The sequence below is a fragment of the Heterodontus francisci genome, unplaced genomic scaffold (genome assembly GCF_036365525.1).
Source record: "Heterodontus francisci isolate sHetFra1 unplaced genomic scaffold, sHetFra1.hap1 HAP1_SCAFFOLD_102, whole genome shotgun sequence".
Taxonomy (NCBI): Eukaryota; Metazoa; Chordata; class Chondrichthyes; order Heterodontiformes; family Heterodontidae; genus Heterodontus; species Heterodontus francisci.
This window is the reverse complement of record NW_027140380.1, coordinates 4,374,828-4,402,682: the sequence shown is the minus strand read 5'-3', so window position 1 is coordinate 4,402,682 and position 27,855 is coordinate 4,374,828. Positions and strand designations below refer to the sequence as shown.

The following is a 27,855-nucleotide window of genomic DNA, read 5'->3' as shown; positions in this document are numbered from 1 at the left end:
GCTGTTAGATTTAGATGTAGGTGAGCACTTTGGTGATAGTGATCACAATTCGGTTAGGTTTACCTTAGCGATGGGCAGGGACAGGTATATACTGCAGGGCAAAAATTATAGCTGGGGGAAAGGAAATTATGATGCGATTAGGCAAGATTTAGAATGCGTAGGATGGGGAAGGAAACTGCAGGGGATGGGAACAATCGAAATGTGGAGCTTATTCAATGTGCAGCTACTGCGTGTCCTTGATAAGTATGTACCTGTCAGGCAGGGAGGAAGTTGTCGAGCGAGGGAGCCGTGGTTTACTAAAGAAGTTGGAGCGCTTGTCAAGAGGAAGAAGAAGGCTTATGTTAGGATGAGACGTGAAGGCTCAGTTAGGGCGCTTGAGAGTTACAATCTAGCCAGGAAGGATCTAAAGGGAGAGCTAAGAAGAGCAAGGAGAGGACACGAGAAGTCATTGGCGGATAGGATCAGGGAAAACCCTAAGGCTTTCTATAGGTACATCAGGAATAAAAGAATGACTAGAGTTAGATTAGGGCCAATCAAGGATCGTAGTGGGAAGTTGTGTGTGGAATCAGAGGAGGTAGGGGAAGTGTTAAATGAATATTTTGCGTCAGTATTTACAGTAGAGAAACAAAATGTTGTTGAGGAGAATACTGAGATTCAGGCTACTAGGCGAGATGGGGTTGAGGTTCACAAGGAGGAGGTGTTATCAATTTTGGAAAGTGTGAAAATAGATAATTCCCCTGGGCTAGATGGGATTTATCCTAGGATTCTCTGGGAAGCTAGGGAGGAGAGTGCAGAGCCTTTGTCCTTGATCTTTGTCGTCATTGTCGACAGGAATAGTGCTGGAAGACTCGAGGATAGCAAATGTTGTCCCCTTGTTCAAGAAGGGGAGTAGAGACAGCTCTGGTTATTATAGACCTGTGAGCCTTACTTCGGTTGTGGGTAAAATGTTGGAAAAGGTTATAAGAGACAGGATTTATAATCATCTTGAAAAGAATAAGTTCATTTGCGATAGTCAGCACGGTTTTGTGAAGGGTAGGTCGTGCCTCACAAACCTTATTGAGTTTTTCGAGAAGGTGACCAAACAGGTGGATGAGGGTAAAGCAGTGGATGTGGTGTATATGGATTTCAGTAAGGCATTTGATAAGGTTCCCTACGGTAGGCTATTGCAGAAAATACGGAAGTATGGGGTTGAAGGTGATTTAGAGCTTTGGATCAGAAATTGGCTAGCTGAAAGAAGACAGAGGGTGGTGGTTGATGGCAAATGTTCATCCTGGAGTTTAGTTACTAGTGGTGTACCGGAAGGATCTGTTTTGGGGCCACTGCTGTTTGTCATTTTTATAAATGACCTGGAAGAGGATGTAGAAGGGTGGGCTCGTAAATTTGCGCATAACACGAAGGTCGGTGGAGTTGTGGATAGTGCCGAAGGATGTTGTAGGGTACAGAGGGACATAGATAGGCTGCAGAGCTGGGCTGAGAGATGGCAAATGGAGTTTAATGCTGAAAAGTGTGAGGTGATTCACTTTGGAAGGATTAACAGGAATGCAGAGTACTGGGCTAATGGGAAGATTCTTGGTAGTGTAGATGAACAGAGAGATCTTGGTGTCCAGGTGCATAAATCCCTGAAGGTTGCTACCCAGGTTAATAGGGCTGTTAAGAAGGCATATGGTGTGTTAGCTTTTTTTAGTAGGGGGATCGAGTTTCGGAGCCACGAGGTCATGCTGCAGCTGTACAAAACTCTGGTGAGACCGCACCTGGAGTATTGCGTGCAGTTCTGGTCACTGCATTATAGGAAGGATGTGGGAGCTATGGAAAGGGTGCAGAGGAGATTTACTAGGATGTTGCCTGGTATGGAGGGAAGGTCTTACGAGGAATGCCTGAGGGACTTGAGGTTGTTTTCGTTGGAGAGATGGACGAGGAGAGGTGACTTAATAGAGACATATAAGATAATCAGAGGGTTGGATAGGGTGGATAGTGAGAGTCTTTTTCCTCGGATGGTGATGACAAACAAGAGGGGACATTGCTTTAAGTTGAGGGGTGATAGATATAGGACAGATGTCAGAGGTAGTTTCTTTACTCAGAGTAGTAGGGGCGTGGAATGCCCTGCCTGCAACAGTAGTAGACTCGCCAACTGTATGGGCATTTAAGTGGTCATTGGATAGACATATGGATGAAAATGGAATAGTGTAGGTCAGATGGTTTCACAGGTCGGCGCAACATCGAGGGCCGAAGGGCCTATACTGCGCTGTAATGTTCTAATTCTAATTCTAAGAATGAATCCCACAATCTCATTCAGTGCCAGATACTGACAGGGACAGAATTAATCCCACCCATACACACTGTACTAGGCACTGAAAGACATAGGAAGCATTGCACATTCACATACAAGAGCAAACATTGACAGATATTGGAGGAGTCACATGCTCACAGTCAGTCCCAGATACTGTTGAAAAGAGAATTAATCCCACACTTGCATTCATTGCAAGAGACTGACAGTTACATAAAGGTTTTCCCACACTCACATAGAGTAACAGAGACTGACATGCAGAACTTGATCCACACCCATATATAGTACCAAAACCTGAAAGATATTGAGTCAATACCACAATCAGATACAGTGTCAAAGACTGACAGGCATATTATAGATAAAAGCAAAATACTGCGGATGCTGGAAATCTGAAACAAAAACAAGAAATGCTGGATTCACTCAGCAGGTCTGGCAGCATCTGTGGAAAGAGAAGCAGAGTTAACGTTTCGGGTCAGTGACCCTTCTTCGGAACTGAGTTCACTTCCATAGAATACCAGTTATTTACATGTGCAGAATGCATCTTGTTTCACATTCAGTCTGGATACTGACAGATACACAATGAATCACGACAATCATACTCAATACCAAGTTCAGACAAACACCATATATATCCCCCAATTATTCACAGTATCATAGACTGACAGACACAGAGTGAATCAGAAAATCAATTAATTTCAGAGACCAGCAGATAGAGATTTAATCTCACTGTCACGGAAAGAACCAGAGAGTGACAGATATACAATGAGACCCAAGCTCACATAAAGTGACACACATAATTAAAACCACGCACATACATAGTACCTTAGACTGACACATTGAGAATGAATCAAACACATTCTGACAATAAGATTGATGCATACACAATGAAACTCACACTCACATTTAGTTCCAGACAGTGACAGATACAGAATGATATCCACATTCAGCCACAGTAGCAGATAGATACAGAAGCTGCCCCACATTCCCATACAACACTCATGAATGACATACAGAATGAATCAAACAATCACATTTAGTTCCATAGACTGACACTCAAATAATCTCACACTCAGACACAGTACCACAGATATCTTTAGAATTAAATTCACTGTCATATAATGTACCAGAAAGTGTGGCAAAATTAATCTCATACAGTACAAAGGATGGATGGAATTTGTCCCACACTCAATGTAATCGGTTTTAAGTAAGTGAAGTGGGGTTGTCGGAGGGATGGGGGTGGAGGTGGGGAAGAGAACAAAATGGAAGGTATGTGTTAGGGCAGAGGGCAGGAGAGATTAACTGACAAATAGGTCATGCGGTAAAGGGAGAGTGCTAAGGTTGCAGTGAAAGGCAAAACATTAGTATAGAGAGAGTGTTAATGACAGAATAATGAACAGTTCTGTCCAAAAGCACAAACTTGAAAAATCAAGATTAAGGCAGACACATGGTGACAAAAAATGATAAAATAAAATAAAATAATCTAAAAGAGCCAGTCATGCTCTGAAATTATTGTACTCAATGTTCAGTCCGGAAGGCTGTTGAGTGTCTAATCAGAAAATGAGGTTCTGTTCCTGGAGCTTGCTTCACTGGAACACTGCAGCAGGCCGAGGACAGAAATGTGGGCATGAGAGCAGGGTGGTGAATTGAAATGGCAAGCAACCGGAAGCTTGGGTTTATGCTTGCGGACTGAGCAGAGATGTTCCGCAAAGCAGTCACCCAATCTATGTTTGATCTCCCCAATGTAGAGGTGGCTGCATTGTGAGCAGCGAATACAATGTATTAAATTGAAAGAAGTACAGGTAAATCGCTGCTTCACCTGGAAGGAGTGTTTGGGACCTTGGATGGTGAAGAGAGGGGAGGTAAAAGGACAGGATCTATGCCTCCTGCAATTACATGCAAAGATGTCATGGGAAGGGGACAAGGTGTCAGGGGTAATGCAGGAGTGGACTAGGGTGTCACGGAGGGAACGGTCCTTTGGATTGCTGACAGGGGAGGGAAGATTGGTTTGGTAATGGCATCACGCTGGAGGTGGCAGAAATGGTGGATAATGATCCTTTGGATGTGCAGGCAGGTCGGGTGGAACTTGATTGCAGTTCTGGGAGGGAGGAGAAGGGATGAGGGTGGAAGTGCAGGAAATTTGTCAGACATGTTTGAGAGCCCTGTCAACCACAGCTGGGGGGAAATCCTCGGTTGAGGAAAAATGAAAACACATCAGAAGTGCTGTTGTCGAAGGTTGCATCATCAGAAATGATGTGTCTGAGATGGAAAAACTGAGAGAATGGAATGGAGTCCTTACAAGAAGAAGGGTGTGAGGAAGTGTAGTCAAGGTAACTGTGGGAGTCAGTGGGCTTAGAATGAATATTAGTGGACAGCCTTATCCTCAGAGATGGAGACCGAGAAGTCACAAAGGGAAGGGAAGTGTCGGAGATAGATCATGTGAAGGTGAGTGAAGGGTGGAAATTGGAAACAAAGTTGATGAAGTTTTCCAGTTCGGGGCAGGAGCAGGAAATGACACTGACACAGTCATCATTCTACCAGAAAAAGAGCTGGGGGGTGGGGCCCTGAGTAGGACTGGAGAAAGGAATGTTTGACATACACCACAAAAAGACAGGCATAACTAGGACCTATGCGGGTATCCATAGCAAAGCCTTTTATGTTATTCTCTGAGTAACATACCTTCTGACTCACCAAACCCTGTCCATCATCTGCAAGGCACAAGTTAGGTGTGTAATGGAATACTCTCCACTTGCCTGGATGAATGCAGCTCCAACAACACTCTGGAAGCTCGACTCCATCCAGGACAAAGTAGTTCACTTGATCAACACCCCGTCCACCACCTTAAATATTCACTCCCTCCACCACTGGTGGACAGTGGCAGCAGCGTTTAACATCCTAGACAGCACCTTCCAAACACCCGACCTCTACCACCATTTTTTTTACAAGATGCACTGCAGCAACGCACCAAGCGTCCTTCGACAGCACCTTCCAAACCCGCAACCTATACCAACTAGAAGACAAGGGCAGCAAATGCATGGAAACGCCACCAACTGCAAGTTCCCCCCAAGTCACACACTATCCTGACTTGGAACTATATCGTGGTTCCTTCACTGTCACTGGGTCAAAATCCTGCAACTCCCCTCCGAACAGCACTGTGAGTGTACCTACCTCACATGGACTGTAGTGGTTCAAGACAGCTCACCACCACCTTCTCAAGGGCAGTTAGAGATGGGCAATAAATACTGGACTAGCCAGCGACGCCTACATCCCATGAATGAATTTTAAAAAGGTACACACTGCTGCCACTGTGCATCAGTGGCGGAGGGAGTGAATGTTTGTGGATAGGGTGCCAATCAAGTGGGCTGTTTTGTCCTGGATGGTATCGAGCTTCTTGAGTGTTGTTGGAGCTGCACCTATCCAGCAAGTGGACAGTATTCCATCACACTCCTGACTTGTGCCTTGTCGATGGTGGACAGGCTTTGTGGAGTCAGGAGGTGAGTTAATTGCCGCAGGATTCCTAGCCTCTGACCTGCTCTTGTAGCCACAGTATTTTTTTGGCTACTCCAGTTCAATTTCTGGTCAATGGTAGCCCCTGGGATGTTGATAGTGGGGGATTCGGCGATGGTAATGCCATTGAATGTCAAGGGGAGATGGTTAGATTCTCTCTTGTTGGAGATGGTCATTGCCTGGCACTTGTGTGGCATGAATGTTACTTGCCACTTATCAGCCCAAGCCTGGATATAGTCCAGGTCTTGCTGCATTTCTACACAGACTGCTTCAGTGTCTGAGCAGTCATGATTGCTGCTGAACATTGTGCAATTATCAGCGAAAATCCCCACTTCTGACCTTCTGATTGAAGGAAGGTCATTGATGAAGCAGCTGAAGATGGTTGGACCTTGGACACGACCCTGAGGAACTCCTGCAGTGATGTCCTGTAGCTCAGATGATTGACCTCCAACAACCACAACCATCTTCCTTTGTGCTAGGTATGACTCCAACCAGCGGAGAGATTTCCCCCTGATTCCCTGGAAGGACAATAGCAGCAGATACATGGGAACACTGCAACCAGCAACCTCCCCTCCAAGCCACACAACATCGTGACTTGGATCTATTTTGCCGAGGGCATATCAAAATCCCGGAACTCCCTCCCTAATAGCACTGTGTGTGTACCTATAATATGTGGACTGCAGTGGTTCAAGTAGGCAGCTCACCAAAACCAGGGCAATTAGGGATGGGCAATAAATGATGGTCCTGCCAGCGATGCCTACATCCCATGAAAAAAATAACAAAAATGAAATGGAGTTAAAATCTCTATGAAAAAAATCTTTATAAAATTCTGCAATCAGTCCATGTGACCAGGAGATCCCCACCCCCTTCATTCCAGTTCCCGCTAATTTTACTTGCATTGATTCCACTTCATTGTCACACACGATTCTCTCATCCTCCTTTAAACCCTCTTCAATAAAACCACTCACTTTCAATAATTTGCAAATGGATTCATTTGTACATAACCCCTAATAAATAGGAGATACTGGAACGGCTGGCTGTACTTCATGTTGATAAGTCATTAGGACTGGTTGGGATGCAACCAAGACTGCTGAGAGCTGCAAGGGTGGAAATTGCTAGAATCTTCTGATTTTTATTTTTTGGATTGACAGCTGCCAGCCATTTGTTTGTCCCAGGACACAATAACGAATTAAAATGAATCTGCACCGAGCAAATATTAACGTCCCACATCTGCAGGTTTCTTCCAAAACATCAGGGATTTCAGCCTCAATCCTCGGACTTTTTATGCTCTCTTCCATTGATATTTTGTCCCCTGATTAAAATTGATCCTGGGAAGTCTGTCCTCTGAGCGGCCTGGCACTCCGAGTTCCTCAGCAGACATCCGGTTGCTGTTGGTGGACCAAAAGAGCCCGAAAACCCGAGAAGAAACGTCTCCCAGGGCCCTCCGAGTGTGTCTCCATTGGACCATGCAGCCACTACCTGTATGATGGATAGCAATGGTGAGGAGTATGAGTTATTTCAGTGCCTGCGTTCTGTGGAAATTGAGGATTAAAGATTAAAAATAATTAAAATCACTGAATAGGTCTTCTGTGAGCAGGACTTAAACCAAACTGGGATAAGTCCAGTGGATTTCAATGTTGAAATCTTTAACCACTGGACCTTGGCAGCTGAAATCACACCCCTTTTATACAGACCGAGAATCATCCTACACTGATCCACTTTTGCTCATTTTTGTGTCCGGGGACAAAAAAGTTCTTTGTAGCTGTCAATCAAAAAATGGTTGGAAGGAACTTCATTTATTCAAACACCAGCAGCCGCCAGTTGTCAATGAATTCAATCCCATCAGCAATAGAGAGGGAGAAAGAGAGAGAGAGACTGTTAGAGAACTTCCTGCATTCAGTCCTGACCCTGTCACACTCAGCAGTTTCTCACCCAGACCCTACTCTCATCAACACTGAACATTGTTACCGAGACCCTTCAAATACTGTTTATAAAATGAATAAAGGTTCAAAGTTTATGACAGCTGGACTGAATGGAACCAAGTTTAATAAACTTTTCACTCTGACTTGATAACCACATTCGACAGTCCTTCAATTGGTAGCAAAGTTATCAGCTGTAAGAATATTTTTACTGAGTTGAATAATTTCTGTGTGAGGAATGTTCCAGCATCATAAACCATGGGAACGTGCTGATCGAGCTGTGTCTTCATCACTTCTGGGCAATCAGATAGTTCACCCTTCATTCTGTTCTGATTCACTTTCCCAAAGTGGTTCTACAGATTCTCAAATCTGGGGACAAGGATTTCTTATTTGCTTCCTTTCAGTTTTTATCATTCTCAACTGACAATATAATCCAAAACTCGGACAAATCCTCCACCTTGCATCGTGTCCCAGACTCGGTGGAAAGCAGCACATAGTGACATGAACACACTGAGAGATACAATCCGTCACACTCTGATTCAGTGAGATTAATGTCAAGAGTGGTTTTCAGATCAAATGCAATGATGAACAAATTTCTTTCAAAGGAGGTGTGGTTGACTGAGGTACCTTTATAGTATTTGCAGTGAATTTTTGTGCAAGAAGGGACAATCGTCAAACATCCATTCCGAAATCCTTCGCTCATCAAAGACAGATAGAGTTCTGTTTTAAATAAAAACAGAAAGTGCTGGAAATATTCCGCAGGTCTGGAAGCATCTGTGCAGAGAGGAGCAGAGTTAACATTTCAGCAGTTCTGATAAAATGTCACAGACCTGAAATGTTAACTCTGCTTCTCTGTCCACAGATGCCACCAGACCCGCTGAATATTTCCAGCACTTTCTGTTTTCGTTTCAGATTTCCAGCATCTGCAGTATTTTGCTTTTGTTACTGTCCTGTCTTATTGTGCTGCTCAATAAAGTAGTTGGAAAACCAAGTGAAAGTCAGGCTTTGAGGGGATTTGAACCGAGGATTGACCTTTTCATTAAAGAGGTACTTCGACCAACTAAGTCACAGCGTCAAAATGCAGTGTTCAAGTGTTTTTTGAGCTATGCATTAGTGCAAATCTCTCTAGCTGTGCTGAACATTAATTTCTATCTCTGGGTTCTTTCTGAATCTGTGAGTTTGCAGTTCTTTGCGAGTGAGTGGGAGACATGGAGATATGTTTAGACGATTTCCTGGCAAATCATTTGCAACTCCATATTTTTCTGAAATTTGTACGAACACATTAATGACATACGACACGCCGTGAAATTTCTCCACAAAACACTGAAAGGTAACATTGTTAATTGTGAGGGGGGTTTTTCACTTATTCAGACGCACATCTGGAAGGAGTGATCAGAACGTGATTCACACATGACGTGATGACGTAATGGCGTGAATAAACACTTCCTTGAACTGGCCATATTTGGTATCCATTTTCTCTGCTCGACCCACCTGAATATTATAGAGAAAATGGCAACAAGGGGAAGATAAAGTCTGTAAATATAGGCAGAAAACAGCAGCAGGGACTGCAGTAAACAAGATCAGCCAGTTCCTGGTGACTTAGTTGCTCGGATAGTGGAGAATTTGGCTGGGTTGTGGACAGCCTGAGCCTCAGACTGTCTCCTGAGTTGAATAGGATACCGCACGGTCTTCGTGCTCATTGAGGAAATTTGGCTGTACTCATGGGATACAGCTGAAAGATGGCAACGTATGAGAGGGTTTGAGCACCATTCAGTTCCTATATGGAAAGAATGGGCATGTTTTTAGAGTTAAGAATATTTTGGGACTGGAAGGTGAGGAGGTCAAGACTCAGAATAAGGCAATTCCTGAGCAAAAGAAAACAATTTTGCTTGTGGAAATTGGCCTGGAAGTGTATGGTATGCTGACAAAGCTTCCTGCTCTGAACAAAGCAAAATATGTGCCAGTCAAAACAATATCACCAAGTTGGAGGAACATTTCAATCCAAAGCCACGAGAGATAGCAGAATGCTACAAATTTGGAACCAGAAATCAGAAAAGTAGTGAAGCAGTTGGTGAGTATATTGTGGCACTGAAGAATTTCTATTACATTGCAACTTTGGCACATTCTTAGACCATGCATTATGAGACATATTTGTGTGTGGATTTGGTGAACAAAAGAATCCAATCGAAGTTACTAAACACACAAAATCTTACCTTTGAGATTGTGTGTAAGATTGCTGTTTCCATGGAGATGGCATCAAAGAATGTTAGGGAATTTTGTCCTATGCAGGTAACTAGTACAGGCTTCTGTCCACTGTTAAAGTGCTTCAGCCAAGTCTAAAGTGGACAGACATAGCCAGAAGAGTGCCAATGATAGCAGTTTAGTGTCGTTATCACCATCAGGGCAACCACACAGCCCAATCATGTCAGTACAGAAATGCAAAATGTTTTAATTGTCAAGCAGAGGCCAAAGAAGGAAAGGGAACTAATTCCAGTGATAATGGAAAACAGTGATGTTATAAGGGTGGAGTTCACAATCTTGAAGTGAATCCAGAGTGCCTAACCAAAGAGGAGCAAGGGCTGTACAGCATTTATGCCACTAGCAATCACTCAAATGATGGAGACTTTTGTATAATGTTGTTGGTAAATAAACAGTACATTGCTACGACCATGGATTGCTCCATCATGAGTAGAGAAATGTATGGGAGCAAAGTCAGTGATGTCCGTCAAACTGAGAGCACCAGTCAATTGAAAACCTACTCTGGTGAGGTGTGAGAAATGTGTGGGCAAATGGAGTGCAATATCCAACATAAGGGCAGGCCCCTCAAGTTACCCATTGTTTAAAAAATTAGGTCAGTGGAAGTAGGCATCACTGGCAAGGCCAGCATTTATTGCCCATTCCTAATTGCCCTTGACAACTGAATTGCTTGCTAGGTCATTTCAGAGGACAGGTGAGAGTAAACCACATTGTTGTGGGCCAGCATCACATACAGGCCAGACCAGGTAAGCACAGCAGATTGCCTTCTGTGAAGGGTATGAGTGAACCAGATGGTTTTTAATGAAAATCAATTATAGTTGCATGGCACCACTGCTCAGATTTTATATTATTCATTAATGAATTGAATCTGAATTCCACCAGCTGCCATGGTGGGATTTAAACTCATATCCCCAGGGCATTAGTCTGAGTCGTGAGATTATTAGTTCAGTGACATTGCTGCTATGCCAGCCTCTCCCCGACAAGGTAGTGAGATATGTCAACAAACCAATAATAATGGGGAAAGACTGGCTTTGAAAGCTGAAGTTAGACTGGAAGCATGTTTTTTCAAGTTGAAACAACCAAGGAGCTTGATCAGGCATTGAATTGTTACAGGAACACTTTCGAGGACAGCTATGAAGGCATAATCAGTGTGAAAGCTCACATCTGAATCAGGCCTGATACCAAACCAGTATATTGCAAAGTTTGGCTGCTTCCTTATGCTTCCAAAACCCAGGTTGAAGAGGAGCAAAAGAATCTGGAGAGATATGGTGTGCTGGTGAAATCTGATCACTGTGATGGGCAAACCCAATTGTCATTGTGCCCAAGTCAGACAAAACCATCAGTCTATGTGGGGACGACAATGTCACAATGAACCAGGCAGTGGATTATGAGAAGTATCCACTACTGATCTCGAGATTTGTATGCGGATTTAGCAGGATCCAAGCTATTCACAAAGTTGGATTTATTCCATGCTTATGCACAGCTCAATGTGAATCAAGTGAATCTGCAGTATCTCACAATAAACACACACATGGGGTTATACTCCTACATAAAGCTGCCGTACGGTGTGAAGCCTTCTCCAAACTTCTTCCAAGTTACAATGGGTAAGATTTTACAAGGAGTGCTACATTGCTTGTGCAATCAGGATGATGTGTTGATCATGACTGTAACAAATGAAGAGCATTTTCAAGTGTTGGATGAAGTGTTAAAAAGGCTCAATGATCACAATGTGTCAGTTGAAAAAGAACAAGTGTGCCTTTGTACAATCTGAGGTGGTGTACCTTGGCCTGATAATCAATGAAAAGTACTACAGCCAGTGAAAGAGAAGATAGAGGCTATGGTCAAAGCCCCTAAGACAAAAAGATGTGTCTGAGCTTAGTACTTTTCTACGCATGGTCCAATACTACTTGCAATTTCTGCCTGAGCATGCAATGGTGTTAGCTCCACTACATGAGTTGTTGAAGAAAGATGTGAAATGGAAATGGTCTAAAGCACAACAAGATGCTTATGATGCATGTAAGAGAAGCTTGACCAGTGACACACTACACATTCATTACCACACAAATGGTGAACTGAAGCTAGCTTCAAAATATGGAGTTGGAGCAGCAATCAGTCATGTTGTGGATCATGGTCAGGAGAAGCCCAGAGCATTTGTGTCACGTACCCTGACCAAGAGTGACTGGAACTACACACAGATAGGAAAGGAAGTGTTTGGAATCATCTTTGGAAACAAAAAGTTTCACCAGATTTTGTTGGGTGGAAACTTTACGCTAGTAACAGATCATAAACCACTAATAGCTATTCTGGGACCAAAGTCTACAATACTGACAATGGCAGTATCAAGGATGCTGCAGTGGGCTGTACTTCTCTCACTGTTTGACTGTAACATTGAATATCGTAGTTCAAAGGAGAATGCTATCGCTGACGCACTGTCACATTTACTGCATGAAGATTTAGATGTAGACTGTGAAGGTGCAATCTTCATAATAGAAATTGTGGCCATGGCTGAGTCGACCAGTCGGCAGGTTCACTGTGAGCCGATAATACTGCCGGGTAAAGGCCGCTTTCCAACTCCAATCTTAACACAGGAGATTCCCCAAACAGCTGTAATAAGGTGTTTGTAAACTGCTGGAAGCGGATGTGTGTGGAAATGGTGATGTTACTGAGGAGGTTTCTTAGTATCGAATGGATTGTGTTTCGGTGGGAATATTACTGAGTGTTAATTGTAGCGGGACCATATTTAAAAGCTCCGGCTTTCTGGAAGGCTTTGACTACGAATGCCGAGTCTGGAAGGGTTTGTGTGGAGAGCTGGGTTTCGGTTCTACTGTTAATAAAGGGTTTGAAATTGGCAGCCCGGAGGAAACTGGAGGTGGATCTGAAAGATGAGGGGCCGTTCTCTCTCTGTCTGTCACTCTGGGTGTCTCCTCCCTCTCGCTCTCTGTTTAATCCTCGCTCTGTCTCCTCCACTCCCTGCTCTCACTCTGCCTTTCTCAGCCAGGTCCAGGGGGTCTGTATACAAAGGATCCTGAAGGATTCTGTTACTCATGTACTGCAGTGATCTGAGTGAAGAATCACCATGTCTGGCAGAGGTAAAGGAGGCAAAGGACTGGGCAAAGGCGGAGCAAAGCGGCACCGCAAAGTGCTTCGTGATAATATCCAGGGCATCACCAAACCAGCAATCCGCCGCCTGGCTCGCAGTGGCGGGGTCAAGCGAATCTCGGGTTTGATCTGTGAGGAGACTCGCGGGGTGTTGAAGGTTTTCCTGGAGAATGTGATCAGGGATGCGGTCACCTACACTGAGCACGCCAAGCGCAAGACGGTCACTGCCATGGATGTGGTGTACGCTCTGAAACGGCAGGGCCGCACTCTCTACGGATTCGGCGGTTGAACAACTTGACCCTTTCCAGCAAACGCACAACAAAGGCTCTTCGAAGAGCCACCCACCACCTCACAGAGAAAGCAGTGACCTGGAAATGGGAGCTGGGATAGGCTGTTCAGAACAGTTCAATCAATCTGCTGTGTTCGGGATACAAAACTGGAATCCCCGAGTTTGATATTTCAGTTGTAGCAAGGATGTGCAGTGGATTTGATTTTGTAAACGTGCTGCGTAAACAGTGCCCGAGACTCTCCAGTTAGCTATTTCCCCAGTCGACACATGCCCTCAGTGAAAAGCCACATCACTCCTCCAGAATCACTCATTGTTTTCATAGAATTTCAAAATGATTTCGATGCAATGAGAGAATCCGGGAGTTTTGCAGCAGCCGTTGAATCGGTCACTGGAACCAGACCCACTTGTGATGTTATTTCTCCCGAGACGGTGTTTCCTGCACTGAAACTGACAGGGTTTGTGAAACTGATCAGTTTCAGCTCAATCATTCAGGGACCTGGAATTCCCGCAGTTTGAGCCCGAGCCCACTTCTGATTGGTCACCCTCTTCCCATTCGTATGTCTTAACCAATCGCAGAGCTTCGAATTGGAAAATGCAGCAAATCATTGGCTTAAATTGTCGACCTGACAAAGTTTGAATTCGAAAAAGCCGCCAATTTCAGTATCGGAAAGAAGCGATTACTGGAAAATCTATCCAAAGCTGATCGTTTTATATATATATATATATATACATGTATGACCATTAAAAAACATTTATATTCCGCTTTTATCAGCAAATTCCTGGCACCATTTCAAAGCTGTTCGTAAAATAGCGCCAGGAAATTGTGCTGATAAAAGCGGAATAAAAAACAAGATTTTGGATGGTTATGTCCATATTTTACGAACAGCTTTAATCTGTAATATTATTGGTTACTCATCTGCAACTGCCGGCAAAATGTAACGGGACAAATAACTCAAATTCGGTGTGGAAGTAATAAATTGGACAGGGTTTCGGGGGACAGTGAGAAGTCACTGAAATAGTTGCTTGAACATTGTAAATAAATCTGCTTCGGTCCTGTTACTGACATTCTGGAATCAGACAGTAATCAGCCCTTTCACAGAGACTGTCGGTGTCTCTGAAAAGAGCCTTTGGTTTATTCGATGATATTTTGGCCGCTTTGCTTTTTCTGGGAGCTCTGAGCGCTGGTTTTCTTGGGCAACAGCACGGCCTGGATATTAGGCAGCACCCCGCCCTGAGCGATGGTCACCCCTCCCAGCAGCATGTTGAGCTCCTCGTCGTTGCGGACGGCCAGCTGCAGGTGTCTGGGGATGATGCGGGTCTTCTTGTTGTCCCGGGCCGCGTTACCGGCGAGTTCGAGGATTTCAGCGGTCAGATACTCGAGCACAGCAGCCAGATAGACCGGGGCTCCGGCACCCACACGCTCAGCATAGTTGCCCTTTCTCAGGAGCCTGTGAACACGGCCCACCGGGAACTGCAGTCCAGCCCGGGAGGAGCGAGACTTGGCCTTGGCCCGAGCTTTGCCGCCGGTCTTTCCTCTTCCAGACATTTTCACAAATTCTTTCACGAAGAATGGATATTTTCCACTGCATTTACTGTACTTACAGACTGAAAACTCTCCTCATTGGTCAGTACTTAATTCACCTTATTTGCCTATATTCATCACCAATCAGGTCACTGACAACAGAAGAGGGCGAGATTTACCCACCACAACCTCAGAAACAGAATTTGTCAATTTCAAAAAAGCCCGCCAATTTCATTTTCGGAAAGGAGCGGATTAAAATAAATGTCATCCTTCGTCAAAGATTTAAAATCCCTTCTCTTTATTTTCTTTTATTCAACTCCTTTCGTCACCAATCAGAGACGCGGATTTTAAATGTTGTTTAAATTGTGGATCTTCCCACAATCGCTTTCAAACTGTCCCGGTAGGTACTAAATCCCTGTTCACAGCATTTCCCTGAAGCGAAACGTTCAGTTTATCTTCAATCAGAGCCCTGTGTCCTTCTCTGAAAAGAGGGAGCCGGATCGAATCCTCAAACTGCCCTTAATCTGCTCTATAATGATCCCATTCCGGGCTGTTACACTGCGGAGAGTTACTGTTAATAAAATGATGAATCAGTTCACATTTCAGGAATAGAGTGAAGGAACGGAGGTCTGACTCTTCCCGCTGAAAGCAGCTGTTAAAGCGGTCATTCAGGGGCTGTGCAAAAAAAATAACAGCTTTAAGCAAAAAAGGAAAGGCGAATGAGCGCATTATGGGTTCATGGGACAGAAGACACAAACACAGTAGTGGGATCGTTATTATATTATACATTATCTTAAAGTGATTTAATAGAGATGTTCGGATGCAGCTTTTTCAGAGAGATTGTGGGTGGCTCTTAAAAGAGCCGTTGTGTTTGGGATGTTTTTCAGTCCATTGTGCAGTTTTACTTGGAGCTGGTGTACTTGGTCACCACCTTTGTCCCTTCCGACACGGCGTGCTTGGCCAGCTCCCCGGGCAGCAGCAGGCACACGGCGGTCTGGATCTCCCGGGAGCTGATGGTGCTGCGCTTGTTGTAATGGGCCAGGCGGGAAGCCTCACCCGCGATGCGCTCGAAAATATCGTTCACAAACGAGTTCATGATGCTCATGGCCTTGGAGGAGATGCCGGTGTCGGGGTGAACCTGCTTCATCACTTTGTAGATGTAGATGGAGTAACTCTCCTTCCTCGACTTTCTCCGCTTCTTGCCGCCCTTTGCTGACGGTTTATTTAAGGTTTTCTTGGCGCCCTTCTTAGGAGCTGCTTTCTTCTTCTCTTCAACCATCTTCAGTCTCAATTTCAGACACAGAAATAAACCAAACCCCTTCCGAGTGCGGATTAAATAGACAATCCCACAGCTCTATGCTAATGAGGGATGGGGGAAAATTAAGATTGTGATTGGGTGACTGGCAGTGATGTCACAAAGGTTTCATATTGTAATTCTCTAATTGGTCTCTTTCACCATCCAATCAGATTAAACATTTGCAACCAATCACAAACACCCTTCCTGCAATCAGGAAGTATATTTCCCAAAGACTGTCTCCAACCCCAGTTTCTGTTGAAAGAGCCGCTTCTTATGCAAAGCTCCCTGGAAATGTCCTGGCTGTTGTTGGGAAGACACATATTGGCTGATTCTGTGTCCTTGTGTCTCTGCTATTGCATGTGAGCGTGCAATTAATTTCATTTCTTTTTTCTCCTATCCTGTGTTTGAGCGTGTTGTGTAATTCGGTAGCTCTCAGTCTCTGGTGCAGTAGGGATTCATTCTGTATATTACAGACTCTGGTACTGTGAGTGTGACATCCATTCTGTATCTGTCAGTCTCTGGTACTGTGTTTGAGTGTGAGGAGATGAGGTGGAATGTTGCAGGGAGGAAGATGGAAAAGAGCGTTGGTGCGATGACACAGCCTTGCTTGAGCCCAGTTTGCATTGGGATTAGGTCAGTGGTAGGTCCGTTGCCAATGATTACATATCATGCAGTCGGCAGACGATGGTGCCGAATTTCTCCGGGCTGCCAAATTTGAAGAAGATGTTCCATAATCCCTCCCAGTTTGGAGAGTTGAAGGCCTTTGTCAGGTCAGAGAAGGCCATGTAGAAAGGTTGCTGCTGCTCCCTACATTTCTCTTGGGAATGTCTTGCTGTGAAGATTATGTTCACTGTGCCTCTTGATTGACAGAATCCACATTGTGATTCCAGTAGGAGCTCTTCAGCCATGGGGAGGAGGCGGTTGAGAAGGACTCTTGTGATGACCTTCCCTGTGACGGACAGCAGGGCTGCCCCTCTGTAGTTACTACAGTCTGGGTTGTCACCTTTTTTGAAGATGGTCACAATTACGGCATCTCGGAAATCCCTGACATGCTCTCATCCTTCCACATGAGAGACTTGAGACGATGTATTTGTGTCAAGAGTGCTTCTCTGCTGTATTTTTGAATTTTGGTGGGAATTCCATCTATGCCGGTGGCCTTATTTTTTTTTTAGCTGTCAATCTCTGTCAGTCTGGGATTGTGCTGACGTCATGGTGGGTAGCATGCTGTGGAATGCAGTCAAGGGCACTCACATCAAAGACGGCATCGCAATTGAGGAGATATTCAAAGTGCTCCTTCCAATGAGTGCTGACTGCCTCTCTGTCCTTGATCAGTGTCACTCCATTCTTTGCTCTCAGTGGGGTAGGTCCTTTGATACTTGGGCCGTGAATGATCTTGACAGTGCCGAAGAAGCCACATATGTCGTGGCTTTCAGCAAGTTTTTGTAGTTCCAGCGTTCTTTCAGCCCACCAGCTGTTGTGTCAGTCGATCTACTCTATAGTACGAGTTGGAAACTATTGAACTGACTTTGCCTCCAGTCCAGAAGCAAGGCCATTCCAACATCTGTCATCTAGCTGCAATACGCTGACAACGCCTGCGGGTGCACACACCCAGTGACCAAGCTTCAAACCCTGATCGATGCATTCATTGAGGCATATGAAAGAATTGGCCTTAAGCTAAATGTCTGGAAGACAAAGGTCCTCTGCCAGCCTGCTCCCCGACACTGCCCCTCTATATCAAGATCCATGGCGAACCACTGGACGATGTGATCACTGCTCATCCCTCGCGAGCATTGTCTCATCAAGGGCAGCCATCGACAATAGGGCAGCACAGTGGCGCAGTGGTTAGCACTGCAGCCTCACAGCTCCAGCGACCCGGGTTCAATTCTGGGTACTGCCTGTGTGGGGTTTGCAAGTTCTCCCTGTGTCTGCGTGGGTTTCCTCCGGGTGCTCCGGTTTCCTCCCACATGCCAAAGACTTGCAGGTTGATAGGTAAATTGGCCATTATAAAAATTGCCCCGAGTAGAGGTAGGTGGTAGGGAAATATAGGGACAGGTGGGGATGTGGTAGGAATGTGGAATTAGTGCAGGATTAGTATAAATGGGTGGTTGATGGTTGGCACAGACTCGGTGGGCCGAAGGGCCTGTTTTAGTGCTGTATCTCTAAACTAAAGACAATCCAACATCCCAGGAATCAGCCGAGTGAACTTTCTCTGAACTGATTCCAATGCATGTGTACCCCTCCTTAAATAAGGAGACCAAAACTGTGTGGAGTCCTTTAGTTGGGATGTCACTAATGCCCTGTACAGTTATAGCAAAACTTCCCTCCTTTTATACTCCATTCCCCTTGCTAAAAATGCCAACATTCCATTTGCCTTCCTAATTACTTGCCTTAGCTGCATGCTAACGTTTTTGTAATTCATGTACCTGGACACCCAGATCCCTCGGTACAGCAGCATTCTGCAGTCTCTCTGATGCAAGTAATATTCTGCTTTTCTATTCTTCCTGCCAAAGTAGACAATCGCACATTTTCCCGTATGATACCCCATCTGCCAAATTTTTGCCCACTGACTTAACCCATCTATATCTCTTTGCTGACACTTTGTGGCCTCCTCACAACTTGCTTTCCTACCTATCTTTGTACCGTCCATAAATTTGGCAACAAAACACTCAGTGCCTTCATGCAATTATTAATATAGGCCATAAATAGTTGAGGCACCAGCACTGATCCCTGTGACACTCCATTAGTTACAGTTTGCCAATCTGAAAATGCCCCATTTATCCCCACTCTCTGTTTCCTGTGAGTTAGCCAATTCTATATCCATGTGTGTGTAGTTTTCAGATTGTGTCTGTCAGTGTCTGGTACTCTGAGTTTTGGACTCTTTCACAATCTCTCAGTGCTACTATTTGTGTGTTAGGTTCCTTTAGATGACTCAGGCTGAGATACTGTGAGTGCAGTAATCAACCTATACAGTGGCGCAGTGGTTAGCACCGCAGCCTCACAGCTCCAGGGACCCGGGTTCGATTCCGGGTACTGCCTGTGTGGAGTTTGTAAGTTCTCCCTGTGTCTGCGTGGGTTTTCTCCGGGTGCTCTGGTTTTCTCCCACAAGCCAAAAGACTTGCAGGTTGGTAGTTAAATTGGCCGTTATAAATTGTCACTAGTATAGGTAGGTGGTTGGGAAACATAGGGAAAGGTGGGGATGTTTGGTAGGAATATGGGATTAGTGCAGGATTAGTATAAATGGGTGGTTGATGTTCGGCACAGACTCGGTGTGCCGAAGGGCCTGTTTCAGTGCTGTATCTCTAATCTAAAAAAAAAAACCTTTCAGCATCTGGCACTTAGCATGTGTTTCAGACGATAGAGGTCGAGGTCAAGGAGGACCTCCATGAGGTGAAGAGTCAGGAGGCCTCACTCTTTGCCACAGAGGCCTCCAAAATCATCTTCCGGTCCAGAGTCCACTCCATCGAACAGGATGAGATGTGTTTGCACTACCTCTTCCAAAAGCTTCACACAGCTTCATCAGAAGCCTGAAGGAAGAGGATGGCTCGGTAACGTCTTCGCAGTCCGACATACTAAGAATTAGCAAATCCTTTTATGCCGGGCTGTCTGACGCGAAGCGCACAGACAGCAGAGCTTCCTGTGATCTATCACAGCTGTCTTAGATGATAGCATGAGGGAGAGACTGGACATGCCGCTAACTGTGGACAAGCTGACAAAGGCCGTCAAGTCCTTTGAGACGAGTAAAACTCCCGGAAGCGATGCCTTACTGGTTGAGTTGTATTCGGCCCTGTGGGACTGGATCGGCCCAGACCTGCTGGAAGGATACGAGAGTATGCTCCTGGCCGGCAGCATGTCAGAATCCATGAGGAAAGGCATCATCACCCTCATCTCCAAGCGGAAGGGGGAGAGGGCAGAAATCAGAAATTGGCAGCCCATCTCACTACTTAATTTTGACTACAAGATGCTGTCCAAAGTCATAGCCAGTCGAGTCAAGTCCGCTCTGGAGTTGGTGATTCACCCTGATCAGACCTGTACTGTACCCGGCAGGAAGATCTCTGATAGTCTCGCGTAACTCAGGGATACGATCGCCTATGTACGGGACAGGAGGGTGTACACCTGCCTCATCAGCCTGGACCAGGAGAAGGCTTGTGACAGGATATCGCACACCTTCATGATGGATGTGCTTTCCAAAATGGGGTTTGGGGAGGGAATCTGCAATTGGATCAAACTGCACTTCACAAATATCAGTAGCGCTCTCTCAATCAATGGGTGGGAGTCAGAAAGTTTTCCGATCCAATCTGGAGTCAGACAGGGCTGTCCTCTCTCCCCGGTCTTGTTTGTTTGCTGTTTGAACCCTTTGCTGAGTATATTAGGAAGGATGTGAACATAAGAGGGGTGACAATCCCAGGCAGCAGAGCCACTCAGGTTAAAACCTCCCTGTACATGGATGACGTCGTCGTCTTCTGCTTGGACCCGCTGTCTGTGTGCATCTGCAACCAGTTCGAACTGGCCTCAGGGGCCAGAGTTAACCAGGGCAAGAGCGAGGCCATGTTCTTTGGGAACTGGGCTGACCAATTCTTTGTCCCCTTCACCATTAGGTCACAGTACCTGAAGATGCTGGGGATATGGTTCGGAAGGGCCGGGGCGTGCACGAAAACCTGGGAGGAGTGAGTAGCCAGGGTACAACATAAGCTGAGCATGTGGGAGCAGCGATCTCTCTCCAATATGGGTAAGAACCTGGTCATCAGATGCGATGTGCTCACGTTGTTGCTGTATGTGGCGCAGGTCTAGCCCATACCCCACTCCTGCGCTCTGGTGGTCACCCAAGTCATTTTCCACTTCATCTGGGGATGCAAAATGGACCGGGTCCGGAGGGACACGATGTTCAAACCTCTGGATAAGGGCGGGAAAAATGTACCCAACATTGCCCTCATCCTGATGACTACCATCGTGTGCGGCTGCATCGAGCTGTGTGTAGATCCCCAGTACACAAACACCAAGTGTCACTATGTGCTGAGGTTCTATCTGTACCCGATGTTGAGAAGGATGGACTTCATCACATTGCCGCGGAACGCTCCATCCAGTTGGGCCGTGCCGTACCACCTATCCTTCGTGGGAAAATTTCTGCAAAAAAACACCTTTGACCACCAACCCATCAGGCAGTGGTCTGCATGGAATGTCCACAAGGCCCTACGGGAAAAGGAGATGGTGGATCCTGTTGGATGGTTCCCCAAGCAGACTGCCAAAGTCATTAGACAGAATGCCTAATCACCAGAACTTTCAAACAAGCACCAAGGTGTAGCTTGGCTGGTGGTGAGAAGAGCCCTCCCCGTCAGATCCTTCCTGCACGCCCGAAGTCTCACACCCTTCTCACAATGCCCTTGAGGTGGCTGCGTTGGGGAAGAGACGGTTGCCCACCTCCTTCTGGAATGTGTCTTTGCAAAGCAGGTGTGAAAAGAGATGCAGTGGTTTTTGTCGAGGTTCATCCCAAGCAGCTCTGTAACACAGGAGTCTGTGCTGTATTGGCTGTTCCCAGGGACATACACAGAGATAAACATCAACTGCTGCTGGAGGACTATCAATTTGGTCTGCCCCCCGAAACTTGCTGGTCTTCCAGCACAAAGAGTTGTCCACGACCGAATGTTGCAGACTGGCACATTCCAAGGTCCAAGACTACGTGCTGAGGGACGTACTGAAGCTTGGGGCAGCCGCAGCAAAGGCTCAATGGGGAAACACCACTGTGTAAGGTCCCCCCACCAAGCTGAACTGAGGGGCTGGATCCATAGAAAACCCCTCGAACTTTATCGGGAAAATATTTGTTTGCTGTAAAATGTACATGGTACGTAAAATGAAATGGAAGGGTTGTGAGGCAATTCACTCCTGTATTGAAGGAAACTGATCTCCTTTGCACTCTTTGTATTGTCTGACTCGATGATGTTTGGAACTGTTCTGTATTGTTTTTTCTTACAGATTTTTATGAATAAAGTCCATTTTGGAAATAAAAAAAGTCAGGAAGAGGAAAGACCAGCGGGAAAGCTCAGTCCAAGGCCAAGTCTCACTCCTCCCGGGCTGGACTGGAGTTCCCAGTGGGCCGTGTACACAGGCTCCTGAGAAAGGGCAACTATGCTGAGCCTGTGGGTGCTGGCTGCTGTGCTCGAGTATCTAACCACTGAAATCCTCGAGCTGGCCGGTAACGCAGCCCGGGACAACAAGAAGATCCGCATCATCCCCCGACACCTGCAACTGGCCGTCCGCGACAACGCGGAGCTCAACAAGCTCCTGGGAGGGGTGACCGTTGCACAGGGCGGGGTGCTGGCTAATATCCAGGCCGTGCTGCTGCCCAAAAAAACCAGCGCTCAGAGCTCCCAGAAAAAGTAAAGCGGCCAAAATGTCATCTAATAAGCCAAAGGCTCTTTTCAGAGCCACCCACAGTCTCTGTGAAAGGGCTGATTACTGTCTAATTCCAAAACATTTGTAACAGGAATGGCAACTATTTAAAATGTTTAAGCAACTATTTCAGTGACTTCTCACTGTCTCCCTGAAGCCTGTTTGAAGGGGAATTACCAATTGTCCACAATTTATTACTTCCAAAGGATGTAGGTGCTTTGGAGAGGGTGCAGAGGAGGTTCACCAGGATGTTGCCTGGTATGGAGGGCGCTAGCTATGAAGAGAGGTTGAGTAGATTAGGATTATTTTCATTAGAAAGACGGAGGTTGAGGGGGATCCTGATTGAGGTGTACAAAATCGTGACAGGTATAGACAGGGTGGATAGCAAGAAGCTTTTTCCCAGAGTGGGGGATTCAATTACTCGGGGTCACGAGTTCAAAGTGAGTGGGGAAAGGTTTAGGGGGGATATGCGTGGAAAGTTCTTTACGCAGAGGGTGGTGGGTGCCTGGAACGCGTTGCCAGCGGAGGTGGTAGACGCGGGCACGATAGCGTCTTTTAAGATGTATCTAGACAGATACATGAATGGGCAGGAAGCAAAGAGATACAGACCCTTAGAAAATAGGCGACATGTTAAAAAAGAGGATCTGGATCGGCGCAGGCTTGGAGGGCCGAAGGGCCTGTTCCTGTTCTGTAATTTTCTTTGTTCTTCGTTCTTTGTTCCACACGGAGTTTGAGTTACTTGTCCCATTATAGATTGCTGAACAGAGTTGTTTACCGCCAGTTCGAACAGTTGACAACAATTGACAAATTAAATCTGCTTGTGAAATAGCGCCCGGAATTTGTGACAGTAAAAGTGGAATATGGAAACAGGTTTTTAACTTGTTACTGGACTTTTTTTTATTATTTCCAAAATATGCATTATTCATAAAAATCTGTAAAAAGTACATGACTAAACAGTTCTAAACAGCACCAAGTCGAAAATTACAAACAGTGCAAAGGAGGTCAGTTTCCTTCATTGCAGGAGTGAGCTGCCTCACAACCGTTCCATTTCATTTTCCATGCCATATACATTTTACAGCAAACGAAAATTTTCCTGATACATTTCGAGGGGTTTTCCATCGACCCAGCCCATCCGTTCAACTTGGTGGGGGGACCTTACACAGTGGTCTTTTCCCATTGAACATTTGCTGCGGCTGCCCCAAGCTTTAGTGCGTCCCTCAGCACATAGTCCTGGACCTTGGAATGTGCCAGTCTGCAACATTCGGTCGTGGACAACTCTTTGTGCTGGAAGACCAGCAAGTTTCGGGCAGAACAACGGGTGTCTTTCACCGAATTGATAGTCCTCCAGCAGCAGTTGATGTTTATCTCAGTGTGCGTCCCTGGGAACAGCCCGTAGAGCACAGACTCCTGTGTTACAGAGCTGCTTGAGATGAAGTTCGACAAAAACCACTGCATCTCTTTCCACACCTGCTTTGCAAAGACAAATTCCAGAAGGAGGTGGGCAACCATCTCTTCCCCACCGCAGTCACCTCGAGGGTGTTGTGCAGAGGGGGTGAGACTTCGGGTGTGCAGGAAGGATCTGACTGGGAGGGCTCTTCTCACCACCAGCCAAGCTTCATCTTGGTGCTTGTTTGAAGGTTCTGGTGATGAGGCATTCCGCCAAATGACTTCGGTGGTCTGCTTGGGGAAGAGGATCCGCCATGTCCTTTTCCTTTAGGGCCTTGAGGACATTCTGTGCAGACCACTGGCTGATGGACCGGTGGTCAAAGGTGTTTTTCCGCAGAAACCGCTCGATGAAGGATAGGTGGAACGACACAGTCCAACTGGATGGAGCATTCCGCGGCAATGTGACAAGGCTTCGCAACACCGGGGACAGATAGAACCTCAGCACGTGGTGACACTTGGAGTTTGCGTCTACACACAGCTTGATGCAGCCACACACGAAGGTAGTCATCAGGATGAGGGTGATGTTGGGTACATTTTTCCCACCTTTATCCAGAGGTTTGAGCATCGTGTCCCTCCGGACCCGGTCCATTTTGGATCCCCAGATGAAGCGGAAAATGGCTCGGGTGACCGCCACAGCGCCGGAGTGGGGTATGGGCCAGACCTGCGCCATGAACAGCAACAACGTGAGCGCCTTGCACCTGATGACCAGGTTCTTACCCACATTGGAGAGAGATCGCTTCTCCCACATGCTCAGCTTGTGTTGTACCTTGGCTGCTCGCTCTTCCCAGATTTTGGTGCACACCCCGGCCCTTCTGAACCATATTCCCAGCACCTTCAGGTAGTCTGAGCTGACGGTGAAGGGGACAAAGGATCGGTAAGCCCTGTTCCCAAAGAACATGGCCTCTCTCTTGCCGTGGTTAACTTTGGCTCCCGAGGTCAGTTTCAACTGGTCGCAGATGCTCATCAGTCTGCACACAGACAGCGGGTCCGAGCAGAAGACCGTGACGTCATCCATGTGGAGGGAGGTTTTAACCTGAGTGCCTCCTCTGCCTGGAATTGTCACCCCTCTTCTGCTCACATTCTTCCTTATAGACTCAGCAAATGGTTCAATACAGTAAACAAACAAGACAGGGGAGAGAGGATAGCCCTGTCTGACTCCAGATTGGATTGGGAAACTTTCCGATTCCCACCCATTGATTGAGACTGCGCCACTGATGTTTGTGCAGGGCAGTTTGATCCAATTGCAGATTCCCTCCGCAAACGCCATTTTGGAAACACGTCCATCATGTATGTGTGTGATATTCAGTCAAAAACCTTCTCCTGGTCCAGGCTGATGAGGCTGGTGTCCACCCTCCTGTCCCGTACATCGGCGATTGTATCCCTGAGTAGTGCGAGACTATCGGAGATCTTCCTGCCAGGTGCAGTACAGGTCTGATCAGGGTGGATCACCAACTCCAGAGCAGACTTGACTCGACTGGCTATGACTTTGGACAGAATCTTGTCGTCAACATTAAGCAGTGAGATGGGCTGCCAATTTCCAATTTCTGCCCTCTCCCCGTTCCGATTGTCAATGAGGGTGATGATGCCTTTCCTCATGGATTCTGATATGCTGCCGGCCAGGAGCATACTCTCGTATACTTCCAGCTGGTCCAGGCAAACCCAGTCCCACAGGACACAATACAGCTCAACCGGTAAGCCATCGCTTCCGGGAGTTTTATTCGTCTCGAAGGATTTGACGGCCTTTGTTAGCTCATCCCGAGTTAGCGGCTTGTCCAGTCTCTCCCTCCTGCTGTCATCTAAGACCTCTGTGATAGATGACAGGAAGGACTGGGAGGCTCTACTGTCTGTGGGCTTCGCGTCATACAGCCCAGCATAAAAGGATTTGCTGATCCTTAGTATGTCGGACTGCGAAGATGTTACCGAGCCATCTTCTTCCTTCTGGCTGCTGATAACAGAGCTCTCTCTGTGTACCTTTTGGAAGAAGTAATGCAAGCACATCTCATCCTGCTCAATGGGGTGGACTCTGGACCGGAAGATGATATTGGAGGTCTCCGTGGCAAAGAGCGAGGCCTGCTTTCTCTTCACCTCTTGGAGGTCCTCCTTGACCTCAACCCCCATCGACTGTAGCCGGAGCAGATTTTGCATACTTTTCTGGAGTCAGGACATTTCCCTCTGTCTCTCTCTCGCCCTCTGAACACCTTTTGAGGAGAAAGAACCTCTTGATGTTCCCCTTGATCGCGTCCCACCTGTGAACTGGAGACTCAGGAGGGGTTTCACGGTTCTCCAACCTTTGTAATCCCTTTTAAGTTCCTCAACGTTCTCTGGGGTTAGCAGTGTAGCATTGAGCTTCCACGTCCCTCTGCCAACCCGCTAGTCGTCCTGTAAGTGACAGTCGGCCATGACGAGGCAGTGGTTCGACAAGAACACCGGCTTGACGTCAATGGATCTGACCGTGACGGAATGGGCCACAAACAGGAAGTCAATCCTGGAATGGGCAGACCCGTCCAATCTTGACCATGTCTATCTACGCTGCACTCCGTCTGCAGGTTTCCTGAATACGTCGTGCAGTTTTGCATCTTTTGCTGTTTCTATCAGGAATCTGGACATAGCGTCCAGTTTGCTGTCGTCTCTGCCAGATCGCCCAGCTGCATCGATGATGCAGTTGAAGTCACCGCCTAGGATGACTGGCCTGCACGTTGCCAGCAGCAATGGTTGATGGCAAATGTTCATCCTGGAGTTTAGTTACTAGTGGTGTACCGCAAGGTTCTGTTTTGGGGACACTGCTGTTTGTCATTTTTATAAATGACCTGGATGAGGGTGTAGAAGGGTGGGTTAGTAAATTTGCGGATGACACGAAGGTCGGTGGAGTTGTGGATAATGTCGAAGGATGTTGTAGGGTACAGAGGGACATAGATAGGCTGCAGAGCTGGGCTGAGAGATGGCAAATGGAGTTTAATGCGGAGAAGTGTGAGGTGATTCACTTTGGAAGAAGTAACAGCAATGCAGAGTACTGGGCTAATGGGAAGATTCTTGGTAGTGTAGATGTACAGCGAGATCTTGGTGTCCAGGTACATAAATCCCTGAAGGTTGCTACCCAGGTTAATAGGGCTGTTAAGAAGGCATATGGTGTGTTAGCTTTTATTAGTAGGGGGATCGAGTTTCGGAGCCACGAGGTCATGATGCAGCTGTACAAAATTCTGGTGAGGCCGCACCTTGAGTATTGCGTGCAGTTCTGGTCACCGCATTATAGGAAGGATGTGGAAGCTTTGGAAAGGGTGCAGAGGAGATTTACTAGGATGTTGCCTGGTATGGAAGGAAGGTCTTACGAGGAAAGGCTGAGGGACTTGAGGTTGTTTTCGTTAGAGAGAAGGAGGAGGAGAGGTGACTTAATAGAGACATACAAGATAATCAGAGGGTTAGATAGGGTGGATATTGAAAGTCTTTTTCCTCGGATGATGATGGCAAACACGAGGGGACATAGCTTTAAGTTGAGGGGTGAAAGATATAGGACAGATGTCAGAGGTAGTTTCTTTACGCAGAGAGTAGTAGGGGCGTGGAACGCCCTGTCTGCAACAGTAGTAGACTCGCCAACTTTAAGGGCATTTAAGTGGTCATTGGATAGACATATGGATGAAAATGGAATAGTGTAGGTCAGATGGTCGGCGCAACATCGAGGGCCGAAGGGCCTGTACTGCGCTGTAATGTTCTAGTTCTAATTCTAATTCTAATTCTAAAGACGGTCAACCGTTCGCTGCATTGAAACGGGGCGTACATGCTGATCAACCAGAGCGAAGCATTGTTGTACATTACATCTGCGATGAGGAGGCGACTGCCCACCACCTCCTTAACTTCGGA

General features: G+C 46.3%; 2 protein-coding genes and 1 pseudogene across 2 annotated transcripts; 2 read left to right on the top strand and 1 right to left on the bottom strand.

The window, feature by feature from the left end:
- The window catches only part of LOC137359411 (uncharacterized), a 36,083-nt pseudogene extending 12,700 nt beyond the window's left edge, over window positions 1-23,383 (top strand).
- Window positions 13,040-13,351, top strand: LOC137359399 (histone H4-like). The gene has a single exon (XM_068025381.1). The coding sequence runs from the start codon at window positions 13,040-13,042 to the stop codon at window positions 13,349-13,351; it is 312 nt and encodes a 103-aa protein (XP_067881482.1).
- LOC137359395 (histone H2AX-like) lies at window positions 14,517-14,897 on the bottom strand (the record flags this gene model as incomplete). The annotated part of the gene is made up of 1 exon (XM_068025376.1): window positions 14,517-14,897. A coding segment is annotated over exon 1 (381 nt), but the record flags the coding sequence as incomplete, so codon positions are not given.
- Window positions 23,384-27,855: the final 4,472 nt, after the last annotated feature.